Raw genomic sequence first — 25,311 nt, 5'->3', positions numbered from 1 at the left:
AAAAATATAGTTGACTTTCAGAATTTAATAATTATATTTATTTTTATTACTATTACTATTATTAAGTTTGTCTTGGGCCCAATTCATGTCACCACTTGGTATATGGCAAATCTTCCATAAGTGAAACAGTCCCTTAAATATTCTTATATGTTGAGACTCTGGCTTGCCATTTCCTAAAGAGAAAAAAGGTTTAAAGCCAGGCAGTGCTAGCAGTAATTTGAATACATGCAATATGCTGTTACGTTTATAAAGCCTGTTACTATGCCAGAAAGGAATCAGCTAGCCTGTGGTATGCTCATCATATTAAAAAGAAAAACGGTCATGTGAATCAACCCGTAATAGTTTCCCTCCTGTCTTAGAAGATCTCTAGGATAATTTTACACCGACCCTTTAAAAATACCACATCAAGCAGGGTCTAGCAGACTTGTGCTTTTATCTTTAAATTTCAAGTATTTCTAAAGGGTTTTTCTCTACACAGCATTACGTAGGAACATCGACTGTGGCATTATCCTTTTCCTTTTAGCTTCTACACACACACCCCATCCACATTGGCCCAGACTGTTTTTCTAGGTCTGTGTTGAACTTTAAGGTGAGCTTTTACACAGGTCAGGTTTGGTGGACCCTGTGTTGGTAAAATAGGTAATCCAAGGGGGACTGAGAGACATCAAAAATGGCTCTCCCGATGCTGCATTAGAAACCAACCCACATTAACTTTACACTGAAAGCAGGGCTGGCATCAATTAAAGGCATGGTCAGGCACCTGCCAAGGGCCCCACTGGCAAGAGCTCCTTGGAATTCCTCCTCCTCTTCACCATTACAACCTGCATCTCACTCTTTCCCAGGCAACAATTCCACTGCTTACTTGCTCACTGGCAGTGTCTGCCTGTCAAGCAAGCAAGTAGAAGTGATGAGGAAGAAGATGAGGTGCAATAGGAGCTGGTGACAATGGTGGTGAGAAGGGAGACTCACTGAGGGCGGGGCCCAATAGGAATACAGAGTTCCCAAGGGCCCTCAAAAACCTGGAGCTGGCACTGCCTAGAAGCCCCAGGGGAAGAGGGAGATATATGAAATTAAGGCATCTGTTGAATACAGAGGCTTTTCTGGATTCAGTCTTAGAAAAAAGTGAACTTGGGGGAGATGGAGTAGACTAGAAATGAGATAGCATTCTCCTGTGTGGCATTGGGAGAAGCAGGCAGTGGAGGTAAGATATGTGCTACTACAAAATCTAGACTTATAAATAAAGCAAACTAGTTACTAAGGAAGCGTATACTTACATCTAATAGAAGAGTTTTTCTCTCATAGGTTCTGTATATACTGGACAGATTTACTTATTTTATTTACTTTATTATCTGTTTTGGACATCTCTATCCCACATTTCTGTTTTTAAAAAATTGAGGTGATTTGACTGCATGACAGATTGACTTTATTAGATGTACAGTTAAGTGTCTGAGTTTAATGGAGGAAACTGTGTGTATATATGGTTGTAAATACACATCAGGGTGTGGCATTGATTTTGCAGGAAAGTAGAGCTTCTGTTTCATTTGCTATTGAAATACAGCTGTATGCACACGGTCGTATTGTGCAAGTTTCCTATAAGTAATATATCTGATTCAGAGAAAAAGAAATTGTATCTCTTTGGTAAACAGCCTCAAGAGTGTGGGTTGCTCTTCTAGTTCCCTGTTGGAAGAAATTCAAATGGGCCAGTGCTTTCTAAAGCAAGGAGCTGAGACTTCGACCTTTCACACACTGCCCTTTCTCTTGAATACATACTATTCAGAGTAGGGCATGAGATATGGTGATCTCAAATCTAGAGTTTTGTTGGACTTTTTTTGATGGTACAATAAACCAGGTGGGTAAAATTAGATGAGATGTGATAAGACTGGGTTTGAAGAAATAAGTCTTATGCAAGATAGCATAATAGACTGGGCGGGTTCACATGTCACGCTAAGCCACCCTGCAAATAAGCCACGGTGAGTTGGTTGTTCACTGAACAACCCACAGTTCGTCCAACAGGCAATTGGGCTTGCCATGGCTTGTTTTCCTCCTCCTTCCCCCTCTCCAGCCAGCTCCTGCATGTATCCGAGGTCCCTGTGTGGCAGAACCCATCTTGTCTTCTCATCCTGGCCCCTTCCCTGCTCTGATCGCTACTGCTTTTCGTTCCCTGGCTTTTGGGGGGCGGGGGGTGCTTCAGTAGTATGTACATAGGTTCTTTTATACAGGATCAAATAAGAACACAAGAATTGCTCTGTTGGATCAGACGGAAGGCCTGTCTGGTCCAGCATTCTGTTCCTACAGTAGCCAACCTGATGTCTGTCGGAAGCCCACAAGCAGGACATGAGTGCAACAGCACTCTCCCGCTCATGTTCCCTAGCAATTGGTATTCAGCCTCAGATATTAAAGGTCTAATTGTGCACGTAGGTCCAGTTTCTCCAATTCTTGAAATCTTACTCCAAGAAACAGGCACAGTATCTCCCCCACTTCATATCCAATAAGCATATTTTCTGATTAAGCTGATTAAGTTGGGAAATTCTACACAAAGTAGAATAAGGACACACGTGTCATGTATGTTTCTTTTATTTGCTCTCCACCCATATAACCATCATGAACTAGTAGCCATTGATGCACATTATGTATACCCAGCTCTTTACAAAGAATCATGCCACTCAAGACGCTGTCAGTTCTACACTATTGTCTTAAAAAACAGCCTACATAGTTGCAAGAATCCTACCAGCATTAAGACCATATTTAGGGCAGGTTATGTGCTGCAGCCATCCTCCTGCTCCTAGCAACACAACAGCAGTATGGATCCCAACCTGACATTCTTTTTCAAGGACTCATACCTGCCTCTGAAGATAAGAAGGTAAGAGTCCAGCAGTTGAGGCATGCGAACAGGCTGGCTTGAACTGCAGAATCCCATTTGATCTCCTACCCAGCCTACACATAATATATTGCAGGGTGACCCTTATAACATTTTTTAGCGTGCAGAGTGCTTTATAATCTTTATCTCATTATTCCTCACTTCTGTGTTAGAGGTCATTTTTTTTTCCAGTTTCCAGGCACCTGAAACTGGATGCTCAAGGCTACCAATAGCTGACTTGAGATACAAACTCCAGTTTCCCAGGTTCCAAGTCCCAACATTATTTCCAGTGTGGAGTCTGTAGTTTTGTCCCAGACCATATTTTGGATTTAGCTCATATACAGTGGATATTCCCTGAAGTAATGTCCATGTGCCACTCCAACTATAGAGGATTTATCTAACAACCCATGTGAAACTAAATAAGTACCCAAAATCATCATGGATTAAGGTTTGTGATGGTCACCTAGTTGCCATGCTGTGATGGAATTTCCCAGAAGACACATGTAGCTTGTATGTTAACACCTAGAGCTGACTCACACACCTGGCTGAGGATCTAGTAGTGCAGGTGGTGAAAGAGCAGACTAGATACCCCTGCCTGCAGTATGTACAAGGTGATGTGTGAGATGGTCACTGTACATGTAGGTCCGGTTTCTGCAGTCCTTGAAAACTTACTCCAAGGAACAGGGACAGTTTCTCCCCCCTTTTTATATTCAGTAAGCATATTTTCTGATTAAGTTGGGAAATTCTATACAAAGTAGAATAAGGACACATATGTCATGCATGTTTCTTTTGCTTGAACTCCACCTGTATTAGTCATACAGTGTGTTTATTGTTAACTTCGTTTCTGCCTTTAGTTTTCTGAACACAGCCTTTGTCTGTATTTGCCGAAAGTATTCCTCGTAGCCTATTAATGCAATATGTCTATGTGGACATCTGTAGCAGCCTTCTTTATGCAACCATGGTAATGCTTCTGCCAGCAGTATGCACTGGCACTGCTCTACTATGAAAATCTGTTGTAGTTGTTTACTTGTAAAACACCAAGATATTTTTGGAGTTCAGTTTCTGAATTTTCCAGAATGTATTCTAGCACAACAGGTCATATTGTCCCCATAAGCAAACTTTTCCTTTGCTGAGATGCACAACAAGTTGATGTTGGAAGTCTGATGCCACAGTATCAACAAGAACAGCATATCCACAGCTATTTGGTTTGTTTGATGATGATGAAATTGCACTGCTTCTCCAGTTATTTTACAGGCATATATTCAGAAAATGACTAGTATTAGAGTGCACACAACTGTTCAAGAAAAGTACCGTTGGCTATCTATTTCGTTAACTTCAGTGAGATAGTCATGTGGATGAGGCCTGACTGGGACATACAGTTAAAAGACACGCATAGCTGCATGTTCTCAACAAGACGTACACACATATTGTTCAAATGTATAATACGTTAATGTATTAACGCTGTCAGCCAAACATATGACCTGTGGTTGTTTCCTAGAGTTTTAAAGTTCATAGGTGGGGTAGGCAACGTGGTACCTTCCAAATGTCTGGGACTAGAATTCCCATAATCTCTGACTATTGGCCATGCTGGTTGGGGTTTATTGGAGTTGTGGTTCAAAACATCTCGGGTGCACCAGGTCGCCTACCCCTTATCTAGCCAGGTGTCTTGACCCTACAGAAGGCTGCTCTCTCTTCAGACATTAGTGTACCATGGAAAACATTCCATGTCTTTATAAGAAACAGCCCTCAGAATGCATGTTGTATTTGTTGTCTTACTTTTCAGCTAATTCTTGCAATTTGATCTTGATTCTTAACTGTTTTCTATCTCTCCATCAATGAACAGTTATTCTGACAGATGAAGAGGTTCAGCGGAAGAGGGAGATGATAATGAAGAGAAAGGAGGAGGAAGCTCTTAAGGAGAGCTTGAAGCCCAAATTGTTGGAAGAGCAACAACGTGTCATTGAGATTCTCCTTGAAGCACACCGCAAAACTTATGATCCCACTTACTCTGATTTCAACCAATTTCGGGTAAGCTGAGACCTTGCTTTCTTTTTATAGTCTTATTACAGCTGAGTCTAGTAGGACCTCTGCTGGTAAAATAAGTGCATGGAAGCAATTGTTAGTGAATATTTTTCAGCACCATGGCTCATCTAAATCAACAGTCCTAGCGAAACCCTCACCAACTTCTCACTTGAAAATAGTGGTTTGCAGACTGAAGTCATTAGATCGGGGTGGGCAACTGCAGCTCCCATCAGCCCTAGCCAGTGTAGCCAATGGTGAGGGATCATGGGACTTATAGGCTGAAACATCTAGAGAGGCTCAGATTCTCCACCCCAGCTTTAGATAGACTTGCGATTTACTTTCTGTGCAGGAACCATTTAATATTTGCTTAGACTGGATGTGTGTCCTGGATAGAAACTCCTTGTCTAGGTAACTAGCTTTGGAATTGGAACTTGGCTATAAGTTGTTGTACTTCACAAGCTACCAGGAAAATGTTGGCATGCCAAACCAAAGTCCACATGTGCATTGAACCAATACGATTTGATAGTAATCTGTCCTCAAAATGCACAATAGAACAAAATGGCAAGGAAGTTTTTGTCTGGTTCAGAAATCTCATGTGCATCCCTTCCTTTTCAAGGTCTAGCTTTGAAGCCATATATTCCATTGGACAATGTAGAGCAGGGGTGAGCAATTTGTGGGCCTCCAGATGTTGTTGAGATGCAACTGCCAGTGGTGAGGGCTGATGGGAGTTGCAGCCCAACAACATCTGGAGGACCTCGAGTTGCCAACCCCTGGTATAGATAATAGAATGCCAGGCCTCTAAGGGTCTGCCTGCAGACTCATCTTTCTCAGCTGCACTCAGTCCTTGAATGGCTATTTTCCTCAGTTCTTGGGAAGAAAGACTAGGGAGGAGAAAGTACTTGTGGCTGATGAAATCACAAGTGCTTCCTGTCCTGTAGCAACAAGCAAAACAGCTGGGAACTGGAACTGAGCTTTGGGGTTGCGTGACGCACATGAGTACAAGGAAGAAAGACTGAGGCAGAGAGTGGAAGTAGAAGAAAGAGAACTGTCTTGACTCATGATTTTGAAAACTTGCAGTTGGTAACACTTGTTGTTTTTGTGGTTCTTCCCGACAGACTTCTCCCCCACCTTTCTTTCTCTCTGCCAGCATTCTGAGCAAAACTAATATCTCCATTATGGGGTGATAGTTTCCAAAATACCCTGATGCTCCTAGCATCACCCTGAAAATTGCACAAATGTGATAATTAAGTGAATATGCCTTACCTGCCATGGATTGGCATTTTCAGATATCTTTCAAGGTCTCAGTAGAAATGAAGCTCATGACATAAAATATTATTTTCTGTGGCTTTCTGCCTCATAATATGCTTTATGTGTCTTGCTACATTCCTATAAAAATTAACCATGTTCGGGCAAAATAATGGTACATCAGAACTGTTTTTACTTGGGAACTCTTATTCTAGAAAATGGGTCAAAAGGATAAATGAATTGGGCAAAATGTAGTAGAAGTGAAAAATGGAAGTGGAGATTTACAAACGTACTCTGCACTAAGTTGGCCCAATTTCATTGAGTTCATTGGTGGAAGAGCTAGCTCCAAGCATTCTTAAACATCTCAGGCCATTCTTTTCCTCCTAGCAAGATGTCCCTATTATGCACAGACTTCCCAATAACTAGAATTAGGGAGCAGGGGCAGGGAGGGATGACACACAGAAGGTATAAGGAAAATAATGGGCTGTTAATAAACAGTTAGAATGGTATCCGTTCTGTTTCAGCCTCCTGTAAGAGACAGTTTGGAAAGAAGTACAAAAAAATCTTCCTCTATTACAACCCAAGGTTTCTCCTCCTCAGATGACTCTACAGACACTTTCGGCTCCTCCCCAGGTAATGTGCAGGGTGCTAAATAGGATTTATGCTCACAGTAAACAGCTAAAGGAATTTAACTCCAGCCATGGATCTGTTTTCTAATCTGACAAGTTCAGCATCTTGTCTTCTTTTATAGATTTGGCCTTCTTAGGCTTTGCAAATCTTCTATCTTGTGGTTCACTTATAGAGACAACGCTCCTTCCTGGATTTGCTTTCTTTTGGTGACTCATGATTTGTTTTACCTTTCTGGACCTGTCCCACACCCTTACCGAAGAAGGGCACAACTACATCTTATGGGAGACACAGAGCTGCCACTGAAAATGTACCTGTGTGATTGAGTTCTCTCTGCTGTAAGCTATTGTATCACTTACCCAGTGTTGTGATGTCACAGTGCTGTGCATTTCCCTACAACAGCCTGTGAGTGGAAGTGCTGACATGCAGAATATGACATCATGGCAACACTGCATATTATCAGCGGGAAGGGAGAAATGTAACACAACAGTGCCATTTTTGGTGGTAGCCTATGTAATTTAACACATGTAATTCTGCCCTAGAAGGAGCTCAGAATCACCACATTAGTTTCTGCTCCTTTCTCACTGCATGGATCATCCCAGACTTACAGCAGTCTATTATATGTTCAGGCTCCTGCTGTATTTTCCTGGGTAATTCACCCCAGAAAGGTGGGATGGATGGAGAAATATCCTGTCATCTATCTATCTTGTCTGTCTGTCTATCTGACACATAGGTACTCACAACTGTCTCCATTTCTCTATGAGAAATTCTGTTAGTCTCAGTCTTGTGAGTCATTAGGATACACTCTGATTATCAGCCTTTAGGCTTCGAGGTAGTCTCAAAATTCAAGGTAGACTAACTTGTTTTCACCCATAATCAGATTGTGTGATGAATCTTTTTCCCAAATGGGATCTACCTCTTGATGTTCAGCAACTTTCAACCTGTATGTTTTCAGAGTCCACTGTCAGTACTGCACATGAGACTTTGTCCTTTTAATTATTTCATTTATGTATGTCACATTGCTGTGAAAAATGCCTAACAGAGCAATCCAAAGTGGGGTTGAGGAATTGTGGAGCAGCAGATCGGCCACCACCTCCCAAGCCCTGCTGGCTCATACCACCCAAGATGGAGGGATGGGGGGCTCACTATGCCAGCTCCAGGCTTTCATAGCTGAATGACCCAAAGATCTGGATCCAAAGCTGCCAGCACCCTGCCCATGGACTGCCTAGGAGATGCCCTATTTTGGGTTCCCACCTGTACTGCCTGTGGGAAAACCACCAGTGGTAGGTTTCTACCTGTCCAGGGCACAGCAGGGGCTGCCACCGCAGTGGAGCCACATGCCAGCAGCAGAGCTTTTCTCCACAGGTGGAAGCTGGTTGAGAGGGCCACTTCCACTACGTCCTCACCTCCTTCAGCCTTCAATAATGGGGTGGGGGTGGTAGAGTTGCACTGAAAATCGGAGTTCAGTAGTAATTAAGGGCACAATCCCATGCATGTTCAGACAGAAAAAAGTCCTAAAACTCCCAGCATGCCCCTGCTAGCATGGCTGGCTGGGGCATACTGGGAGCTGTGGGACTTTTTTCTGTCTAAACATGTATAGGATCGCGCCCTAAAAATCTTGGAATAACCATAAAGCTGTAAGCAGCAATCTGTTCAAGCCTCCTTCAAAATAGCATTTAACACACTGCTTTGAACAGGCTTTTAAAAAGTTTTGACTTACTAATTGTTTCCTAAAACACACTCCACCACCATCATGCCTGAAATAAGAAGCCTGAATTGTGTGTTTTCTCCTTCCTGCCCTGCAGAGTCAAAGATGTTCTCAAATCTGGAGCTGGGCGATGACAGCGATGAAAGTGCAGCCATGGCCATAGACTTCTCACACCTCTCCATGCTGCCTCACCTAGCTGACCTGGTTAGCTACAGCATCCAGAAAGTGATTGGATTTGCAAAAATGATTCCAGGGTTCAAGTAAGGATGGGTTTGGTTTTTAGAAAGCCTGTATGCATTTTCCTTGTGTATGTGTGTTTTGTTGTATTTTAAATTAGAAATTGTACCACACCACACACATCCCAAGGAGACATCTGGGTGGGTTACAACGTAGTAAAAAACATCCATCAATAAAATAGATTAGATTGAATTATCCTTGAAGCAAAATGTAGTCTTCAAACAATGAAACAGCATAAATAAATTCAGTTGTTTTCTTGATAGCACAATATTTCTCAAGCGTATTGAGCGCAGGCCCCACTCCTAAAATCTTTAGCCTTTTTTATGCCCAGCCATCTCTTTGGCAGGCAAATGCAGAGAAACCTCACATGCAGCTGCATGTATGTAGCCCATTGCCATGTGCATAAGGATCTCTAGATTGTGGTGCTAATCCAACCGTGGCATCCCAGGAACATGTACATCCCAGACCCCCTCCTAAAGAAACCAGCCAGGGAAGGAGGTAGGAGAGCTAAAAACTATTGTAGCCAGAAGCTTCCCCTAAGTTCCCTGCTTCTCTGCATGTTTCCTAGTTTGTTTGCAGCCACCAAAAAGGCTAAGCTAAGCTGACTCTCTGTTCCCAGGAAGAAAGTGTCTGCAGCCCTGCCTGCCGCAGGATCCTTTCCCTCCCTGGAGAGGATTCATGCACCCCAACAGATGTCTTTTGCTCCTCCACAAGGACTGCCCTGCAGTTTGAAAACCATTCCTCCAGAGCAGCTTCCCTCAACCTGGCACCCTCCAGATGTGTTGGACTACAACTCCCATCATCCCAAGCCAACATGGCCATGGCTGATGGGAGTTGCAGTCCAAGATATCTGGAGGGCACCAAGTTGGGAATGGCTGTACTAGAGTATAACCAGTCTGCCCCTGAACATTTTGCATCCATCTTTTAACTGGAATTACATTAATCCCTAGAGGTCCATCCAAGACAAAAAGTCTAAACATGCTATGTTTAGATATAAACACAGGGAGGGAGAATTAATTTCTTAACTATTCATTGCAAACAATTTCTGAAGAAAAATGTTTAGCCTAAGAAATTATAGCTGTATTGCATTTATCCTCACAACGGTCCTATGCGATAGGTCACAGTTATTCAGACTTTACAGAATGGGAACTATGGACACACTCTCCAAACCTCCTTCCTTGGGCAGACATAACTTGAGCAAATCCTTCAATCTGACTGTGAGCCAAAACAGTAATGTAATTAATGCCTGCCCCACTTGTTCAGGTCATGCATTTAGCTTGCAGTGAGGTGAGTTATTTACAAATCTCTTCACAAACTGAGTGTTGTTTATTTATTAGATTTATATCACACCTTTTTTCCTCCTTAAGGAATCCAAGGCAGCGTACCTCCTCCTCCTCCTCCATTTTATCCTTACAACAACAACACCCTGAGTTGGGCTGAGAGTCTGTGACTGGCCCAAAGTCACCCAGTGAGCTTCCATGACTGAGTGGGAACTAGAATCCGGATCTCCCGACTCTCAGTCCAACACTCTAGCCAGTATACCACACTGGCTCTCAGTTAATGGAGTCATTGCATGATCACTCAGCCACATGCAGATTTGAATAAGGATTTGCTCATCTTTTATCTTGTTGTGTATTGAAGGAGGTGTGTATCTGTCTGTGTGTATCAGCCATGACTTCACATGGCTGAGTTAGAATTTGAACTTAAGATGTCCATATCTACCAGACTGCATTCATTCCTTTACATGGAAGTGTAAAGACTGCATTAATCCTGAGAAATTAATTGGGCTCGAAGTTGAACTATGTAGATTGCACGTGGATTACTCCGCGCTTGATGGCTCTTATTCCAGTGTGTAGTCTATGTTAAAAGCATTGTACTTGAAATGACATTGGGTGACAAACAAGTGCCGACTGTGATGTCTGATCAGTGATGGCTCATTCACACAAGTATGCCATCACTTGATGCTGTAGTCAATGCGTTATGTGTGTGAATGTGTGAACCCAAGGGAGCTCCTTTGAATACTGCAGTATTAATTGTTGGGTTGGGTAGAAGCAAATGATAATCAGTTCTAACTCTTTTCCTATGGAGTGTTGTAATGAGGGATTTGTTTAAGGTCTCAGATACGTATTCTCCCTTCTCAAAATTTAGAAATTTAACAGCGGAGGACCAGATTGCTCTGTTGAAATCCAGTGCCATTGAAGTAATTATGCTCCGTTCAAATCAGTCGTTTTCACTGGATGATATGTCCTGGACCTGTGGCAGCAATGACTTCAAATATAAAATCAGTGATGTCACTCAAGGTATGATAGTTGCAGCTGTGAATGGCTTTAGATGCCTACATAAAGCAGAAGACTGCTCTAGAGCAGCCACATAAACAGGCTTGCCTCATCTTGATTTCCATCCAAATACTATTAGATATCACTTACAAAGATATAAGAGAAAGCCAGCAGAAGACCAAAGGAATGCAAAGTTAAAACAAGCACAATACAACTCAATCCAGACTGAGATGCTATTAGTGCATGGATTTCTTGGCCAGATGAAGGATGCTCAACCTGTTCTGGATGGGGTTGCACTTCCCCTGAAGGAGCAGGTTCATAGCTTGGAAGTCCTCCTGAAGCCATCTTTGTCACTTGAGGCTCAAGTAGCCTCAGTGGCACAAAGTGCCTTCTACCAACTTCGGTTGATGGCCCAGCTATGCCCCTATCTGGACAGGGATAACCTGGCTTCAGTTGTCTATGCTCTGGTAATCTCCAAGTTAGATTACTGCAATGAACTCTACGTGGGGCTGCCTTTGAAGATGGTTCAGAAGCTGCAACTTGCGCAAAATGCAGCAACCAGAATTATAACAGGATCAGAAGGTCCGAACTTACAAGACCAATTCTGGCCCGCTTGCACTGGCTGCCTATATGCTTCCAAGCCCAATTCAAAGTCTTGGTTTTGACCTATAAAGCCTTACATGGCTCAGGACCACAGTACCTGACAGAACGCCTCTTCCGCCATGAACCAACCCATATACTATGCTCTGCATCTGAAGTCCTCCTCCAGGAACCTCCTCTGAGGGAGGCTTAGAAGGTGGCAACAAGGGAGAGGGCCTTCTCAGTGGTGGCCCTCCATTTATGGACTAATCTCCCTGACGAGGCCTGCCTGGCACCAACATTGTCATCTTTTCAGTGCCAGGTTAAAACTGCCCTCTTCTCTCAGGCATTTGGCACCATATAAGTAGTCTCTTCGATTGTCTCTGGCTGATAGTTTTAAATTGTTTTGGATATATGTTGTTGCATGTGCTATTTGTTTTATGCCATTACGTGAATGGTTTTATACTTTATATAAGGTATTTTAATTGTTTTTAATTTTTGTGAACCTCCCAGAGAGCTTTAGCTATGGGGTGTTATAGAAATATAATAGATGGAATGAAATGAAATGAAATGAAATATATGCAATGCACTAGTTCACAAATTGTTTTAGTTATCTATTAAAATATTTATAACAGATACTTTAAAAAAGAATAGATAGGTGATGGTAATGATTTAAAACCCTATATGGTTCCGGCCCAGCCTATCTTAAGGAGCACCTCCAGCAGCACCAGACAGGCTGCTTAACAAGATCAGCCTCGGATGGCCTTCTCTCTGTCCCATCAGCCAAGACAGCTAGACTGGTGGGGACGAGGGAGAGGGCCTTTTCTGTGGTGGCCCCCACTCTGTGGAACTCCCTCCCTAGGGAACTCCGTCATGCCCCCTCTTTAATGAGCTTCCGTCGTGCATTAAAAACGCTGTTGTTCAGGCAGGCATTTGGGGTGGGTTAGGGTATTTTAGAAAATGTTTTTATTGTAGAATTTTATTGTTTTAAACTGTTTTTATTGTATGTTGTACATCGCCCAGAGTGGCTGGGTGACCAGCCAGATGGGCGATTAATAAATTTAATAATAAATTAATAAATAAATAAATAAATATACATCTGAAAATAAGGGGGAACTGTGTTTACCACTTAGCCAATAGATATTTCAGAGCTGATTCATGCAACAACCTTTTCAGGCTTTTCCCAGATCTTATTTGTCGCTATGGGTAGTAAATAGGGATGGGAGGTAGGCCATTTGATTGCTTTACCATGGGCAGAGTTCCTGATTTAGCATGCCTCTGCACACACTTCAGAAAGGTGGTGTTTTGTGATGATGTGCCAAATTAAGAGTTGGGTCTGTACTGCAGCATTCAGACAACCATTTTGCCATCTCTGTTTTCCATCCTTTGAAAACAAAAAAATAACTACAGACTGAGGTAGAGAAGGTGGGAAGCTGAAAAAGCAATTGTCTCTTAGAGATGATGGGTGCAATCCAGTGAAGGTTAAGTGTGCCAAAGTTCCTCCCATTCAATATACAGGGAAACTGAGGACTTAACAGACCAGACACTATCTCATTGGTTCTGTGAGATCTCTAGGCAGGATTAAAGGGTACTTTGGTTGAGCAATCTGTATGTGCTAAACTACCTGGCTTCAGCTTATGCTTAAATTTGCTCTTTGCTTTGTTTCAGACTAACTAGCTGGTAATCTATCATGCATCTAGTGCTTGCTTCTCAAAAACAACTTGTTCTGTTTCCGTTTCAGCTGGCCACAGCCTGGACTTGCTTGAGCCCCTTGTCAAATTTCAGATTAGTCTGAAGAAACTAGACCTGCATGAAGAAGAGCATGTGCTCCTGATGGCCATCTGCATCCTTTCTCCTGGTAAGGAAGGCATTATCATTTCAGGCTGCCTTCCATTGGGCTGTCCCACAGCAACAGGTGGCATCTCTGAGCCACTTCAAACCTGGCATTTTTCCTACATGGAGGCAACTTCTATATAAGAAATAACACATATAGCTGCATAAGCTGCCATGTGTGAAAATCATGCAAGCATCATGCAAGCAAATATGTGTAATTGTTTTGCCACAATTAGACACCTTTGGGTGCTGGATGGGCATGGAGATTACCTCAACTTAAAAAAATATATAAGCCAATTCACACATGTGAGAATCTTTAAAAGACTGATTTTCACAATCCCTTCCACAGTGCGGAACAAAGCTGTTGCTTTCCCATTGTCAAAAATGGAGACGCTGTGGCATCCTTCTTGGGGTGCTTCCAGATGGATGGCTCTTAGTGCTCCCAATCAAAAGACATTGTCTGGGTTCAGATGATCACAGGGGTAAAAGAAGCCGGCAGAGCTTCTCCCCCCACGTGTGCTTGCACACGCAACCGTCATTTGCCATGCGGCTTGCCATGTCGTCCAAACCCAGCACGCAGTGGGGGCGGCTTTGTACCCACCCTACAACCCGTGACTTGTGTAGCTATTCCATATTTCCATCTCCTTGAGTAAAAAGTTGGAAGAATCTGTGGGAAAACACAGGAAGGCTAGAAAGCTAAGGTACCGTTGACTGGACCCCTGTAAAATTCCATGAATGAGGTAGGGTAATTGTGCAGCAAAAGCCTCATCTGGAACCAGCCTTGGTCACCCAGGAGTCCTTGTCTGCTTGTATTTTTATTATGCAGAATGTTAATAAGTTGGTGACTTTCAGCATCCACATACATAGAGTTACAGTGCAATTAGCTACTTCTGATCCCCTCCCCCCCCCAGTTGTTCCTTCTAGACAAAACACTGAGGACTTGGAGCATGCTGAAGCTGTGCCTCATTCTGAGAATGGCTGCTTTCCTTCAAGCAGCCATGGCAAGCAGCCATTGCCAGAATGTACATGGAGGTGTTTCACCTAGCCCTGCTTTTTGGTAGAAGGTTAGGGTCACTGTGGAAGAGCAGCAACGCCTGGAATTTTTCCTCGCCAGGAGCATAGTGCAAGGAAGTATAGAAAGTGGTGGAAACAGGCTCTTCCATTCTCTATACAAGCTTCACAAGAAAGGAGATTTCTTGTTTCTTCCCAAGCCTAATAACAAGCAACCAGGGGGGTGTCTCCACGTGCAATTTGCTGCAAGCTGGCTGTGTTTGGAAGTCGTTCGGGGCACATGCAGGCTGCCATCCCGCAGCCACCTCAGAGCTTTTCGCGGAAAAGCTGGATTTCCTGAGACTGCTTAAAGTCCAATGCTTTTCCTTAAGTCAGGTTCTCTGTGCTATAGTTGTTGTGTGCCCCAACCCTCGCATTTACTTTGGGTATGCTAGCCCTGCCCAGGGGTGTGCCTTTCACTGTGAACCCGGTCAAGGGGTGTCTCCTGTCCCTGTGTTTCCCATCCCTGTCTTTCCCAGCACAAACATATGTGTGTCTACCCAGAAGTAACTCCCATTGTGGTCAGTGAGGCTTGTTGCCAAAATGCGCACTCCCAAAGTTACTGAGATTCCCATGAATCAAAACAATGCATTTAGGAGCCTTAAAGCTATGTCGAAGCTGCATGTCTTTGATGTTTGCTTTCTTGCTTTTTGGAAGTAATTAATTAGCAGCTTCTCTCCTTCGCTGCATCGGGAGCTTCAGGGGAAAGGAGAAAGCAGTTAGAAAGGGGGCTGGTTAGTGCCATGGTGCTTCAAGTATTCAAAGGGTCAACTCTCCTAAAGGCTATGAAGCGCTATTTTGAAGCTGTGTGTCTTTCATGTCTGCTTCCTTGCTTCTCAGAAGTAATTAACTCGCAGTTTCGCTCCTTCGCAGTACCGGGAGCTTTGGGGAGAGAGAAGGCTGCGGCTGTGTTTCTCTAATGTTTGCTTTGCTGTAAGGAAGGATTGGGGGGCTCTCACATTGGAGGGTGGCGGAAGCCTTTCGCATTGGTTGATCAGCCCCTGCCAGTCTGTTGACATTCACTCCACACCCCCCACCCCACCCAGAAGTATGTTACTGTGAAGCAACTTAGAATGGTATGGTACACTCATTTGTGAAGCCCTGTGCAGGCCAAAGCCAATTCCCTGAAAAATCCAGGTAATCCTCCATTCGCTTCTCTTCCTGTTGTTGTGGGGATCCCCCCAGGGCTTGATTACAATAAGAAGGTAACATACATCTCTGCTCTTGTAATTGCACAAGGCACACTCTGAGCTGCATTCATTGATGTGGACTGTTTCTCTTAAGTGCTTCACTTTCATGTTTTTCCATACAAAAGCTTGTACTCAAAAAAGATTCAAACCTTCCCACAATTAGTCTCAACAAAAGTATTGCCTTGCCTCTCTTCCAAGGAGTTGCCCTATCCCTCGTTCTCTGTTGTCAGAATCATTTTCTTTTATTTTAATTAGGTGTTCAATCCACACCATTGCACTCATCTGTCTTCGGCACCTGGCTGATTTCTTCTGCTGCTTGGGATTTCATGATCCCCAAAACTTATGATCCCATCTCACTTCCCTGTTTTTGGCACATGACAGGACATTTATAAGAGAATGTGTGTGCAAACACAGCATTATTTTTTAGAAATTTTTTAAAGAGCTAAGCTTGTAGTTGTGAGGGAAGAGGGATTGTGGGTATGCATGGAAGGAAGCTAATATCAGCATAGCAAAAGGAAACAAGAGAAACTGAGTGCACATAGACCTTGCCATTCGTCCCTTTGCACACCCCAGTCACTAGAATCATATGTTGTGTGTTCTCTTCCCTAGACCGCCCTGGCGTTCAGGACACTGCTCTGGTGGAGTCCATCCAAGATCATCTTTCGGAAATCCTGCAGACGTACATTCTCTGCCGACACCCCCCTCCAGGCAACCGCCTGCTTTATCCCAAGATGATCCAGAAGCTTGCAGACTTGAGGAGCCTGAACGAGGAGCATTCCAAGCAGTATCGTTGCCTCTCCTTTCTGCCTGAACACAGCATGCAGCTCACTCCACTGGTTCTTGAAGTCTTTGGCAATGAGATCTCTTGATTTGGCATTGGGAATTAAACACGTTGAAGTAAGGAAAAGGGTCGGCCCAGCTTCCCACTGGTGGCAAACTGAGAGCTTTGGCCCAAGTGAAGTTTTGTATATTCTGTCAGCAAGAGGTTTTCTTGAGGTTTTTTTAATCCACACTACCAGAGGGACTGCATTGTTTGTACATCTTCAGTCTCATCCTTTGCATTGCTGCTGAGCAGTAACCTGCAAGCCAGTCCCCTCTCTCCTGCCAATCAAAACTGAACTGCTTTCTCACTTGCTGCTTTGCCATGATAAATCTGCTTGTCGCTTTCTTCAGTGTTGAGCTTTTCAAGCCAGCAACTGAAACTACTGTGTGTTAAGGAAGGTAATGATTGAATAAGAGCTTCCACATAGAATTGGTGGACCTCAGGGCTTGAGAGAGACTGCTATTGGGTATTCTTACCATATCATGTTGAGAGCTTTCACTCCAGTATGACTGTTATATGTAGAGATGGCTAACTGTTCTTTTCAGTGTAAAATATGCACTCACTCCCCACTCCCATAATTTTCTGCCAAACACCAAGGTTCTTTGGCACTAAATAAATATATATATTTATTAGCCTAATAATGAATAGGAGAGAGTTACTGGAATAAATAATCGTCATCTTTCTGGCTTTTTTTAAAGAATGTGATTTGTCCAGTGTGTACAAACTTGCCCAGCATATTGTTGTCACTAAATAAATCTGTAAGAGGAGGAGGAGATTTCAGCTAACCATGCACACCTAGGGGAGGTCTTGGGAGAATCCTTAATAACCAAGCCCCTGCCAGGAGCTTGGCATCACTTCATGAGAAATGAACCCAATAAAACCCATGCCCTGTTTGCAACTTTTGTCCTTACAGTTTCAAACACTACTAACAGCTAAGGGGAGATTTCAGACAGCCCAGTAGTATGGAGCTGGGTCGAGTTGTTCAGAACAATGATTTAATACCGCTTTTGAGTGATGTGGAGAGACTCCTTGTGATCAAGTCATGCCACATGCAAACCGTTGCCTAAATATTACAGCCACCATATAAAGAAGTGATTTTCAGCTGTCTCCATGTTGGGACTATAATGCTTGAGTCAGCCCTTAGTCATCCTCAGGGAGACTGAAACTAATTTATTTTTGTCACACATAAGATGTTTACTGTGAGTTTGATAACCTCTGGGCTATGTGACCTCTGGAAAAATTAAGCACATGTGAGCTGTCTGCTGACAAGGGAAGGAATTGTCATCAGTATTAAGTAAAATCATGCATTTGCAGAGTACCTTTTTGGTATATGTAACTGGTGCTGTATTGGTCCCATAGGATTTGAAATAAGGTTATCTTTCATTGGACCAACTTCTGTCTGGTGTAGGAGTATGCAAGTGTTTGGGTGACACCAAGTTATTAAACATGAAAAATAGAAAGGTAAGGATGCAATTCTATCAGGATAGGTGGCCGCCTCTGAACTTGGAGGCGACTGCCTATCCAATGCAGGGCAGGAGCAGCATGGAGGGGATCTTCCCCTCCATGCTTCAACCACCCTGCCTTTGTGGCTAGACAGCCAATTTCAGCAGGAAGGTGGAGCAGGGGAAGGTGGAGCAGGGGAGGTGGCTGCCAGACGACACATAGGAAGCATCGGAAGGGATCATCCGCCCTCCCCACCCTGCCCCCAGGAACACCCCAGTTTCACTGCTCCATGCTCCTCTTACGAGTGCGGGGCCAATCCACACTGCCTACAAGGCAGTGCAAGAGGGGGTTGAGGTCAGTTCTCACGGAACCGACCTCAGAGTGCAGACTCCGAGGTTGGTTCCCAGGAACCAACCTATCTTGTGGCCATCTAGCCGCTGACTAGCAGCTATAGGATTGTGCTCTAAGCTAATTGTCAATTGTAGAGAGCACAAAGCTGGTTACAGAGGGGTGTTCTCCCCATCACTTCAGATAGATAGTGGCCTGTTCACAGAAGACATACACTCCTCACTTTACACACATATTGTACTTTCACCAACATGCTGTTGTGTTTGTTTTTAAACTATTGTGATAACTGCAATTTGCATACTCTATACACATACAGATGATCACCAAAATGTCTGATGAGATGACATGAATTAAATTCCATGGAGACAAGAAGGCTTCATTGAGCAGATTAGTGTTGCAAGCATCTGGGGTTGTGCCTGTAAGAATTGGCATATGCGGATAGAATAAGATGGAGGTGGGAGCTTCCTTTTTGGATTAAAATCTCACTTTTACTCACTAGGTGTCAGTAGGGTAACACAATAGAAAGTAATTCTTATGTAAAGTGCCTTGAGTTTGTGCCATAGCAATGAATCCTCCCCCAGATTTATGAGTAGATTGTTTTACTCTAAAATTAATCTAAATTACTAGGATTGGAAGGGTTCATCAAAGTCTTTACTTCTTTCTGTACTTCTGTTGGCACAAGAGCAGCCCACCCACATGCACTAAGTCTCTGTGGGCGGGGGGGGGGGGGGTGAGAGAGACACACACATGCAGGTTCTCCTCCTCCCCCAACAGTACAGCCATCTCATAAGAACATAAGAATTGCCCTGCTGGATCAAACTAAAGGCCAATCTAGTCCAGCGTTCTGTTCACATGGTGGCCACCCAGATGCTCCAGTGGGAAGCCCACAAGCAGGACATCTCCTTTTGCATGGCGACAAAGCCATTAAAGACCAAATCTTTGCAGACTTAGAAGTGAGGAAAAGAACACACCCATTTGTTGCATCTCCTTATACATGCTTGCAACGTAAGCCTTCAAATCTCCTTTTCAAACCTCTTGTCACTTCAGCAAGACTCACCCACCTTTTAAGGAATTTAAGGCACAATCCTATGCATACTTACCTGGGAGCAAGTGCCATTGAACTCATTGGAATTGACTTCTGAGTAGGCACGTATAGGATTGTATTAGACAGGATTTTTAGGATGCCATAACACCATTTGCAGTTTGTCTCAGCATCCAAGCTTATGGTCACTTTCAATGCCAGATGGGTTTACTATGTGTCTGCCACATGCTTGTGTCATGAACACCATACCATTTGAAAGTGAGATATACTTTGAAATGACATGGTGGACACACAGAAGGGAGTCAAGGGAACTGAAAGTGCCCTGATGTGTGACCCAAGTGTTGAAAGATGCCCAAGTGCTTGTCAAGGAGAAGATTATAGTGTTCACCACAGGATGCATAGTGGACACATTGGAAACCTGTCTGCCACAGAAAATGCGAAGCAGTTGTTGGAACATAACCAAGCTATAGGTTCTTCTTTGTGGTTTCTGTGCATCCTACATATGGGCTCTGTGCCTGCGCAGAGCCTTGATTTGGGAAACTTTTTTGTGTCATGTTGCTGTTAAGACATCTTTGTAAGGGGGAAATTAGCAGCCCCTTGTAATTCTTTTCTTGGTTTAAAAAGAGAAGAAAATGAGGCCTTACCTTTGTAGGAGCTGCAATTATGGATGGGAAATTTGGATCGCAGGTGTCCCATCTCAGGAAATAATCCTTCAAGCCTAAAGAGATGGATGGTTGTGGTCTAGTTGCAAAATCATTCACTGCCTTGAGAAGCTTTTGCCCTTAAAAGTGGCCTAAAAATAATTATAAATAAAATTGCTACATATTGCTATTCTGTCAAGGAGTAGAGGAGTAGAAGCAGGCATGATCCCAGCACCTGTGTGCTTGATTGGACATAGTAATATTTTAAATAATGCTCCCAGTGAGCAGGTCAAGCTCCTACTTAAATGAGGTGGACCTGGGTTATTAAAAATGCTTTCTGTGTGGAAAATGCCCCTTAATTCTATCATCAAACTTGTCAGACAAAGATCTATCTCTGTTTTCCATCTGCTTCCTTTTCTTTGAGGCAGAGGGAGCAGGGGAGAATAAAGGTTCTGTTTTGTCTTTTGGTTAACTACCCTAAAGAGCTGACCTTAGGGGTGCTTTCCAGACAAGGCTTTTATGGCATCAGTGCCCGCCTTATTCACTGAGGCTTGGCCTTGTGTGTGTGTGTGTGTGTGTGTGTGTGTGTGTGTGTGTCTGGTCCAGATGTCATTGTTTTCTGCTCATAACCCTCCCATGTTTTCTCACTGCTTATTCCGTCTATTTCTGTAACACAGAAAATCTGTTAAGGAAAAAAGATGGAATTGCTATACAGTGCCTTCAGATTGCTTCAGGGTGCTTCGATACCCCTGTCTGGAAGCATCCTAGATTTAAATAAATGAGTTGTCACTGCAGTCAGTAAGAGAGTAAACCTGGCCACTGCATTTTCCAAATTAATTTAGGTGCACTAAGTTACTTGCCCCTGTTTTAAATCCATTAGTAATAACTATAGTGAACAATTTACACCGAATGTTGAGGCATAATTGAATCTGTAAATAGCTATTTAATATAGGTTGAAAATGTTCTGTTGTAAAATGTAAATTGGATTTTAAACATTTTAAGAATAATATTTGAATCGAACCTGCTCCTTTGGTGAGATGCTGGGATTTAGTTTATTTTTTCCAACTCTACATGTGAAAGCCAAACCTGTACAGTAAAAGAGGAGTAGCTTCTTTCCAAATGTGAAACACAAATTATCTCTTGTTTGTTGCCTTGTGTAATTTAAATCGTCATGCAATGCACTTTATGAAAATCAGCAGAATGATTTAAAGAGACGAATCTATATTTTAATTATAGTGGTGGTGATGATGATGATGATGATGATGATGATGAAGACTTAGAGGAGACTGCTCACTTTTTATTCCTCTGTACATCTTTGGGCTTTTTTCTAATGGATAAAGAGAAGATCTAATATAAAAAAATTCCAGAGCTTATTGACATGATAAAGAATGAATGAATACTGTCTTTCATAGTTGTAAGTGTAATGTGCTGTTACCTTATTAATAAAAATGCATTGCTTTGTGGAAAAGATCAATTACTTGAGTAATTTATTTACAGCACAATTCTGTACATATTTGCTCAGATGTAAGCCATATTAAGTTCAATGGATGTCACTCCCATATAAGCTAATATAGGATTGCAACCTCCATCTCCCTGAGATCTATTAGTTTTTAAAAGTATAAACTTCACCTTCATCCAAAAGTGGATTTCAGTGTGATATACATAAAAATACTCAAATATTAAAACCTAAAATTTTAAATGGCAATACAATAAAACTGAGAGGCATAAAGCTATTCAACTAGCTAATCTTGTTCATCACCAGAGGAGGTTGGCAAGAACCAATTGCCTAGGGAGGTGGTGGGCTCTCTGTCACTGGAAGTACTCAAGCAGAGACTGTACACCCATCTGTCAAGAATGTTTTAAACCAGATTGCTGCACTGAGCAGGGGGCTGGGTTTGATGGCCTAAACTGCCATCTAAGAGTCTCTGTTTCTAAAATTCTCCCTCTGCCATGACAATTACTGGTTAGCTGTGGGAAATACACTGCTGGTCTTCCTTCACAAGTTTGTTAGATAAATATGGGAAAGCACCATGTAATTAAATCTTGCAAACAGCCCTATATTACACTTAAAATACCAAATCCTTCACTATCTGAAGACAGTTTATAGGTATAATTTCTAATTCTAGGTTTATTATTATTCCAGAGAAACCCCTTAGATTTAAGGGTTAAATTCAGTGCTATCTTTTAAAAGTTTCACATTGATTTTTAACTTAGTAGACTGTGCAATCAGTCACTTTATTTGTATACCAGTTTTCCATGCAGTATGCTCAAAGCACTTCACAACAAAGCATTATGAAGAAACAGTACATTCCTATACATATTAAAGAAAACGCAGAGCAATTTCATACCAAGTACATAATAAAACATCAGTCTCAAAACAATAATTCCATTATCTGTGCTATGTCCTTCCTCTCTGACGTACTGTGCAAACCGCACAATATTGCAATCCAACAACATCCAGAGGGCCACAAGTTTCTCGCCCCAGGGAGATTGGGAATCACATCGTTTATGTAGGCTGAAGGACCTGTACAGAAATGATGATCCAATATTTATTTATTTTATTTGTACCCCACCTTTCTACCAAGAAAAATGGCGCTCAAGGCGGTTTACACTCATAAATGAAACAATCATAAATGAAACTTGATTAAAACCATAATAGAACAAATGCATTGAAACAATTAAAAACAGTAATAGAATAAAAACAGCATCCAACACAACAGACCCGCTTACACGCCAAAGGCCCATTTGAATAAAATGGTCTTGGCCTGCCGGCAGAAAGAAAAAAGACAGCAAACATAGCCTCCCTTGGGAAGGAGTTCCACAGCCTGGGAGCAGCCACCAAAAAGGCCCTCTCTCATGTCGCCACCAAACATGCCTCTGAAGGTACCAGTCTCAAACGAAGGGCCTCTTCTGAAGACCCAGGCAGGCTTGTACGGGAGAAGGTAGTTTTTCAAGTAGCCTGGTCCCAAGCTGTATAAGGCATGGGTAGGCAATGTGGTTGCCACAGGCACCAATGTGCTCCCAGACACCATTCTTGGCATCCACCAAGGTGCCCTGCCCCACCCACTTATTTTTTTTAACACATTTTTTTACTGGCAGCTGGGATTGCTGTGCAATAGGTTTCTGTTGGTGCTGAAAACTGTGGGTTCAGTAGAGTTTAGTGTGTTGGGACTCGGCCCCCACCGCTGCTTTGTACTCAAGTCTTTTGGTAGTTTACTTGTCCTTTGCAGCACCTCCCATGGCAGCCATTTTGTACTGGTGCCCAGGACAGTTTCTCAAATTGCCGGATGTGCCCATGGCCCCAAAAGGTTGCCTACCCCTGGTATAAAGCTTTATAAGTCATAACCAGCATTTTGAATTCTGCCCAGAAACATACCAGATAGACAATGGTGTAAAAGTAACCTAGTTTTAGGTTTGCTGCAAATCTGTCAGTAATGTCACTGGTTTGATTTCTGCCATTTACCTGTATTTTACTTTCTGAATAACCTAGTGACCACCCAGATGGTTTGTATATCATACAGGGAAATGGCATTATACAACCAACTGCCTAGTCCTGTTTGTAGCAAAAAGACCCCTGAAATCTGACTCTGCAAGTCACTGAAAATAAGTTACCTTTGATATTTGCCCCTGCTAAGGTACACCATGTTTTACAGATGTTGGTGATGTTGTTAGGGATGCTGGGACAAAGGCTCCTTTTACCATGTGGAACTCCAGAGTGGCTACAGAAGTCTGGGAACTACCTTGTGTTGAACAGGCATGAACCACAAAATCAGAGGTGACCCTAGGCCCTGGAACTAACACTTCTATCTATTTTTGGTCTGATACTTGGGCACAAAAGTCTCTCACATAAAGAGCAGTTTACTCTTTTGATGGTAGCAGCCAGCTCATAAATTGGAAGGTGTCCTCAGAAAAATATTCCACAGAACTCTTGATACCAGCAAGTTTGTCATCTCGCCTTGATTGAAAAATCAACCCAGCAGCAGGTCCATCTCTCTAAAGGACTACTCAAATCAGATTCATTTTAGTCAGTGTGGCATCCTTTTATTTTTCAGACATTGATAAGAGGCTCTCATACACAACTACCCTCTTTACATGGAGTGTTTTTGGAAAAACTGATCTTTCCTTCTCCCTCCCCCCCCCTCTCTCTCTCTCACACACACACACACACACACACTGTGCTACAATCCTACATAACTGGTACTGATTAAACTCAGTGGGACTTAACTCGCCTTGGATTATACTATAACACACGTAAACCATGCCTGGGCTTGAAGAGGTGTGGTGAATGTGAGGATTTGCATGGGTCACTTTTAAAAAGGGCCTATTTTGCGGTTCTTCTTGTACATACGTTTTACTCTTCGGATAACCTTAATATAAGCCCCCACCCCCACATGCAGAAATGATATTTTTCAATGCACCTATAGAGAAATTTAAATAAAGAAAAACTACGGAAAAGCTTAAGAAGGCAGCCAAGCATCCACTTAATTCTTTTGAATCTTTTATAGAAGCTGTTGTTGCTTCAAATAAAGGTGTGGTATCATCTTCTTATAAAATCCTCCAAATGCCATTATTGGATGACAAGCCATCGTATGTGTGGGAATGGGAGACTGGTTTAAGCGAGTCTTTGGAAGATGATTGGCAGTGTATCTGTACTTCTTTTGCATCTTTATCAATCAATACTAATATAAAGGAAGTGCAATACAAAGTTCAGAGTAGATGGTACATTACTCCTGCAAGGCTTCACCTAATATGTCCAAATTATAGCTAATATTGTTGGAAGAGGTGTGGTCACATTGGTTCACACCTTCATCTTTGGTGGGAATGTTCTATAGCGTGGAGGTTCTGGAACATGGTTGCTGATTACTGTCAGGAATGTCTTCACTTTAGACTGCTGGTAACTCCTAAAGCCCCCTTCATGGATCACTGCCTTGTTGTGGCGAAGGGGGTTGCGTAACTCAGTGAAGCCATAAGCTATGCCGTGCAGGGCCACCCAAGATGGACAGGTCATGGCAGAGAGTTCTGACAAAATGTGGTCCACTGGAGAAGGAAATGGCAACCCACTCCAGTATTCTTGCCAAGAAAACCCCATGGAATGTATCACAAGGCTAAAAGATATGACGCCAGAAGATGAGCCCCTCAGGTCGGAAGGTGCCCAATATACTACTGGGGAAGAGCAGAGGGTATTTCCAAGTAGCGCCAGAAAGAGTGAAGTGGCTGGGCCAAAGCTGAAAGGACACTCAGCTGTGGATGTGTCTGGTGGTGAAAAGAAAATCCGGTGCTGTAAAGAACAATATTGTTTAGGAACCTGGAATGTCAGATCAATGAATCAAGGTAAGCTAGAGGTGGTCAGACATGAGATGGCAAGATTGAACATCGACATCTTGGGAATC

At 42.8% G+C, this 25,311-nt stretch overlaps 1 protein-coding gene across 11 annotated transcripts in view; it reads left to right on the top strand.

Moving 5' to 3' along the window:
- Positions 1–22,374, top strand: part of VDR (vitamin D receptor) — a 109,008-nt gene extending 86,634 nt beyond the window's left edge. For 10 of the 11 annotated variants that reach the window (XM_084836809.1, XM_084836800.1, XM_084836801.1 and 7 more), the window contains 6 exons: positions 4,701–4,885; positions 6,649–6,757; positions 8,557–8,719; positions 10,845–10,996; positions 13,293–13,409; positions 16,234–22,374. In XM_084836809.1, coding sequence (XP_084692935.1) covers positions 4,701–4,885; positions 6,649–6,757; positions 8,557–8,719; positions 10,845–10,996; positions 13,293–13,409; positions 16,234–16,493 — 986 coding nt within the window. In that variant the 3' untranslated portion in view covers positions 16,494–22,374. The remainder of the gene's footprint in view (positions 1–4,700; positions 4,886–6,648; positions 6,758–8,556; positions 8,720–10,844; positions 10,997–13,292; positions 13,410–16,233) is intronic. The other variant, XM_084836810.1, reaches the window with a different exon arrangement.
- Positions 22,375–25,311: the final 2,937 nt, after the last annotated feature.

This window comes from Heloderma suspectum, chromosome 2, assembly GCF_057233095.1.
Source record: "Heloderma suspectum isolate Gila_16-S chromosome 2, 16-S_ref, whole genome shotgun sequence".
Lineage (NCBI taxonomy): Eukaryota > Metazoa > Chordata > Lepidosauria > Squamata > Helodermatidae > Heloderma > Heloderma suspectum.
This window is presented reverse-complemented; position numbering and strand designations above follow the sequence as displayed.